Source organism: Panulirus ornatus, chromosome 23 (assembly GCF_036320965.1).
Source record: "Panulirus ornatus isolate Po-2019 chromosome 23, ASM3632096v1, whole genome shotgun sequence".
Classification (NCBI taxonomy): Eukaryota; Metazoa; Arthropoda; class Malacostraca; order Decapoda; family Palinuridae; genus Panulirus; species Panulirus ornatus.
In genome coordinates, this window is record NC_092246.1 from 13349874 (window position 1) to 13355873 (window position 6000).

The 6000-nt window shown below is 40.1% G+C and overlaps 1 protein-coding gene across 1 annotated transcript in view; it reads left to right on the top strand.

Moving 5' to 3' along the window:
• Positions 1–1403, top strand: part of LOC139756675 (glutamate receptor ionotropic, kainate 4-like) — a 29230-nt gene extending 27827 nt beyond the window's left edge. The window contains exon 8 of the mRNA XM_071676331.1: positions 550–1403. Within this exon, the coding sequence (XP_071532432.1) occupies positions 550–747 (198 nt within the window). The 3' untranslated portion in view covers positions 748–1403. The remainder of the gene's footprint in view (positions 1–549) is intronic.
• Positions 1404–6000: the final 4597 nt, after the last annotated feature.

Consider the following 6000-nt stretch of genomic DNA (forward strand, 5'->3'; position numbering starts at 1 on the left):
AACGTATGACTTAGTGTTGTCTTAAGCAGAATTTTTCACATTTCTTATTGATTTTTTTACCTTATAGGTCTCCCTGTACTGTTTGCAACTACATATTTGATATCAGCAGTCATATATGTGAAGTGTCAATATCTCTTTGGAATAACAGTGAGACACTTACGTCTCTAAATGTAATCTGCTTTCAAAATTAAGCTCTTACACTCACCATCTATTTATCTTGATGTGGTTCATCAATACTATTTTTTAATGGTTGATATCGTTAATGACTAATATCACATAACTGAAATGATAATGTCCTTACCTCTCTGAATGATATTCAAAAGCCCTTTTTGGTAGCTCTCTTATGTCAACTATCATATGTAAACGTTTGCTACAACTGCTCTGAAAGTCAGGATACAACTGCTATGTGCTACACTTAACTGGAGGAGTGGAACATGATATTAACCAATGGCGTTAGGGAAGTTTTGCAATAACCCTCTCTTTTCGTTAAGGAATCTCTGAGCTGACTGAATAATGCGTATCATTAACTTATGTCAATATCATCCCCAGGTTGATGGTGGGCAGGTGGTGTTGGCGCTTGATCATCTTCAGGGTGTCTTCTACCTGCTGGTGGTGGGCTATATCGTTGCCCTCCTCACTTACATAGGAGAAAATATCGATCACTACCACTACCCCTCTTCAGAAGATCCTCCTGCTGGGTTAGGACTTCACCAATTGCCTCCCTGTGTCAAAGAGATTACGCACTGAAGCCTTGCTCATATTTCAGCCAAGCTTCAGCACTCTCATCTGCTTAATGGAATTCTTTCGTGATATAGAAAAAATCTTGACGTGTCGTCTTGCTAGGTTATCCAGAAGCCAGTTTTAGGATACTTTGGCTTTTGAATACTGGAACTCAATGAATATAACTGTAATCAACGAAACTGCTCTTATGAAAAAGTGCCTCAATCATGTTCTTCGAGCTCATACTGTTATCCTTCATAATTCAGTGTCCAATCTCTAACATGAAGCAACAGTTCACAGCTGAATGATCCCATCTTCTTGTAAAGAATTACCTCATACACATCGTGTATTGATCTGTCTTTGACAATCTCACGTCACTAGAAATGCCATAACAATTCCTAGAAAGATAATGTTTCTAAATTTGATCGCATACTTGATCTGCAAAACTCAAAACGAGGAACAAAATACATGTTTGGTGACATGTTTGATGACTGACTGTCCTGCTTTGCCTGACAACTACATGAAGAAAAACTTTCGTAAAGGAAAGGTTTGCTACAGAGATTGATTCACACCTGTGGAATTATGAGTGTACGAGCAGATATGATTACAACTGTACATGCGTTTTTCTTGTTAAGGCATCAGTTCTGTAATCTGTTTTCTAGAAAAGATTGACATCCAATAAATCTGCTTCTCGTTATTTTCTTGTATCTATCCGTAATTCTCATTCGGTCTGCATTGTTGATTTGCGAGGAAGAAGAAAAAAAATTGTGCTATGTATTTGAAAATAAGATGATTATATTTCAGTTCAAGGTAATGAAGAGGTCAACAGGTATATTACTTCCTTATCTATATCTACATCTTCGCATTCTTTCCATCTTGACAAATGTCCCTACTCGTCCACACCATGAACCACCACAGCACGATGTTGTACTTGTGTCTGAACTCAGCTCAGCTCCTTTAGGACTATACTAACTCTTCTCACAACTACGTCATGGAATCTCGTATACTAAACTGCATTGTTTTTCGTTCGTCATATTTTTTCGTCACGAAGTCTCCTGTTCTTATACCTGACTTCGCTATGTTCGCGATGTCGTTTACAAAATCTTTTTCATGTGAGTTATTTGCCATAAGTCAAGTACCACAAAGGGACTCTTGCTCCCGTTGTTGCTCCTGTAGTCATCGCTAGACCTATCCATTTTCCCTCTGTGCCTTTCATGTGAATTTGATTACCAGACCTTTGAGGAAATCCAGTTTCATGAATTATTTTACAATTTGTTCACATTCATCCCTCAGGAATTCTGGGCCACATACTTAAGGGCCTTCAGATTGGGTAACTAAAGGATAGTTTTGAGGGCCCTTTAAGTATGTCGCCCAGAGCTCCGAGGGATGAATGTGTATTTATCGTAGAATCATTCATGAAGCCGGGTTACCCCAAAGGGCTGTTAATCAACCACACAGGAAAGACAGGAGATGATGGATAGATCTAGTAACGATAGGAGTGAGAGGTTCATGATGGTACCTAAATCGTAACAAACAACACGCATTAACAAGATTTCGCAAACAGCACCTGTGGACGTATCGACTACGTGAAGGTTAAAGATGGGAGACATTGTGAGAACCAAGGTAAACACAGGGAACATCGAGAACAATATAGTAACGAGATAACATGTGAAGAACGAGAGGTGATTTATTAAGGCGAGCGTAGCCGAGGCCTAAGGATGAGGCCTAGTGATTTGGTGGTACTACATTAGGACGAGGAGGGACATTTGACAGGATGGGGAGATGCGAAGATACACCAGGTAGTGGACAAGAAGACGAAGAAACTGGAAGCAGATCATATTTCCTTGAAGAGAAAAAAATCAGGCTTTACTTGGGCGACAGTGGCAGTAGAAACGATGTTCTATGATTGGTCAGTTTGGGGTAAGCGAGCGAGAGTATCTGAACAATCACGCAATGGTTCTTCTCAGCGTCCAGTTCCATGATCCCCAAGCTTTCGATTTAAGTTTGAGCATGTTCCATCATGATGTATTATCATTCTCTGAAAGAAGACGTTGTCGAAACGCGTTGAGAAGAATATATTCATGGTTTTTTGCTTTTAGATTTCATTCTTACTTTTTACGCAGTGACAATAGATACAAATATACATGGGTTTTAATTCTACATCTAAATGTAATAAAATTACCAAGAAAACTTAGAGTTCCGAACCAGTCTATTCACCTTGGACGGGCTGCAACCTTTTACCAGACCACGGGGCACCTCCCACTTATGCTCAGTATGGTTCATTCTATCATCATATCGTCATTCATGAACTCTCATACATCATGAAAACGTTACACAAAATACATTCATAAATCTACTCAATACATTGCCAACACATAACACACAAGGTTTTACTTAAATGAATGTCTAAAAAGCAATTCTTACGTACATATCTGGCATGCGGAAACATAAACAGGTAATGTACATATAGATTTATTTTTTTTGACAAATGGAACATTATCACATAACACCCACTCCCTTGAGAGTAAAACGCCAAGGTTTTAAAAATAATTTTGTGGGAGGTAGAGCACCTCCTATGCGAATATCTTCACCTTTAAATTTCCCTTATCTCAAGGTTATATGGCTGTACAGTTATGGTCAACTTCGAGCGGGATCACTAGATCGGTCAGAGGAGGAGCTACATGAGAGGAGTAAGAACAGATACGTCTACAGTAGTCTACCATGCTCAGGAATCTTTGCACTGCCATTGACATGATATTGATGGGGACCTGAAAGCACTTGATGGCCTCCATCTTGGCTATGACAAATGCAAGTTTCCTTCCTCCGATATCATGCCCAAAAAAGACTTTCCGAGCGTCCCAAGGAAGCTAGAAGAGGCTCGGAAACATGACATATGGTTATTCCAGGAAGAAAAGTAGATCACCAAGTCATCCAGTCATCTCTGCTACACAAATGTCGTACTGCATATAACGAAGGGCATCGCAGTGTACTGGGATAGACTAACACTTATACCTTCGCTGAAGAGCAGCGTAGTTGACAATAGTCCTTTGGGATATCCATGCTTAGTAACACAGATGGCGTAACCCACATCATAAGCGATGTTGACTAGAGAAAGTTGGGAAGGGTCCACCCTTGTAGGGGCATTAACTTATCTGTAATCAGTACAAGTGAATAATGTCCCATTTGTCTTGGATACAAGCACCCATGGTGAGGTTCCCCTCATTGTTACTCGGAGGAATTAGGCCTCGTCCTCCAGGATCCAACGCTTGTTTGGGAAAACTCGATAGGGCAGCTGCCTAACGAGTACACTCTCTATCCACCCTCTTTGCTCCCCGGGTGACCAAAGGACTTACCTTCGAAACATCTGGAGGGCTATCTTTAAGCTCTCTAAGGAGCCGCTTCACGCCCTACTGATGTTCTTGTGGTAAATGAAAAGTCTTAATATAGGTATCACAAAGAATATCAGGATTTTCATTTTACTTTTTCACTGTTCAATAAAAATATCATCCGGCAGCATATTTTCTTCACTGTACATTCCTTCGTCGCCAGCGTCAAATCCTTCGACCATACAAAAGTGTAGACAACATAATTCGTCTTTCTGTACTGTAAATTGTAAATGGATATTTACATACTTCAACCTATGCAAAAGTAAAGGCAGTAGCACCATACCCTATGACTGAGGTAGTCTATGTACATGGCTGAAACCGTCTATCTACTATGGCTGAAGCTGTCTATCCACAGAATTCTTATCATACTGACCTGTCCTTTCCTTTATATGCTTTTGACAAATTAGCTTTAGCTATTTCTTTGACCTGAATTCACAAGGCCTTCATTTCCATCACACGTTCACCAGGTTTAACAGAGTCATCATGTTCATCTGTTCAACTTTCTTGAGGTAACATCTAAAAGCCTTACCACATACCAGATCATAATGTGAATATCCCAGACTCTCCTGCCTCTCACTTCTAATGCTATCCAGTACACAAAGAACAAAGCCTCTAAAACAGCGCGTAATGTACCATGGAGCCTCTGATAAGATTCTAAAGCACTTTGACTCGCGGCGTGGGATACGGATACTGAATATTGAGTGACGCCAAAAATAGCCATGACTTGCTGAAATATGCAGAGTAAGGTTTATTTCTTGTTCAGACTGTACATACATAGCAGGTTAAACTAAACTGAGTAAAGAAACGAATCAATACAGGCACTACAGAGCGATGTAAGTAAGGGACCTGCTTCTGGGTTATAAAAAGCAAATACCGATTTCCAATCATGGGCATGGGAAGGAAACCAACATAACCAGATATAATGCTTAAATTGGCCTAAGTAGTGTAGGTTTAGCCACTTGGTTTAGGCCTTCCAGGTTCTCGAGATATACGATGGGATCGACAATTATCTGCTTCATTAGAGGGAATTCCTGTCCTGTAAAGATATTTACAAATTGTATCACTAGGCTTTTTAATTCCAAGATGCCCTCTAACAGAATCATGAGCTCGGAAACTTAAAATAGTACATGATGAATAAGATGGAACCACAGTGTGATGATATTTAATACATAAGTTGAAGTACCTTCACTCAACCTTATCCATAGAACGTGTCTCACAACCATATGATATTGTAGGAACTCCTATTCCTTCTAGATAACGTTTCCTCTTTCTACACATTCCTCAGCGCTCCTAAAACCCTCGCTCCCTACCCCACCCTATGACTCACTTCCGCTTCCATGGATCCATTCGATATCTAAAACTCTTCACTTCCTCCAATTTTTCTCCATCCAAACTTTCAACCCACCTAACTTGTCCCTCGACCCTAATAACCATGCTTTTATTAACATTCATATTCAACTTTTTCCTTTCACACGCTCTTCCAAACTCGGTCACCAACTTCTGTAGGTTCTCATAATTGTTTGCTGTATCATCAGCAAACACCTGACTCACTTCTTGGCCCTCTCATTCCCCACAGACTGCATATTCGCCCCTCTCTCCAAGACTCTTGCATCTACCTCCTTAACCACCCTATTAATAAACAAATCAAACAACCATGGTGAAATCACACACCCTTGCCGCAGACTAACCCCCACTTGGAACCATTCACTCCCCTATATTCCTAATCGTACACACACATGTCTTACTCAATTGATAAAGACTTCTCACTGCTTCTAGCAGTTTACCTCCCACATCATATAGTCTTAAGACCTTCCATAAAGCATCTCTATCAACCCTATCATATGCCTTCTCCAGATCCATAAATGCTACATACAAATTCATCTGTTTTTCTAAG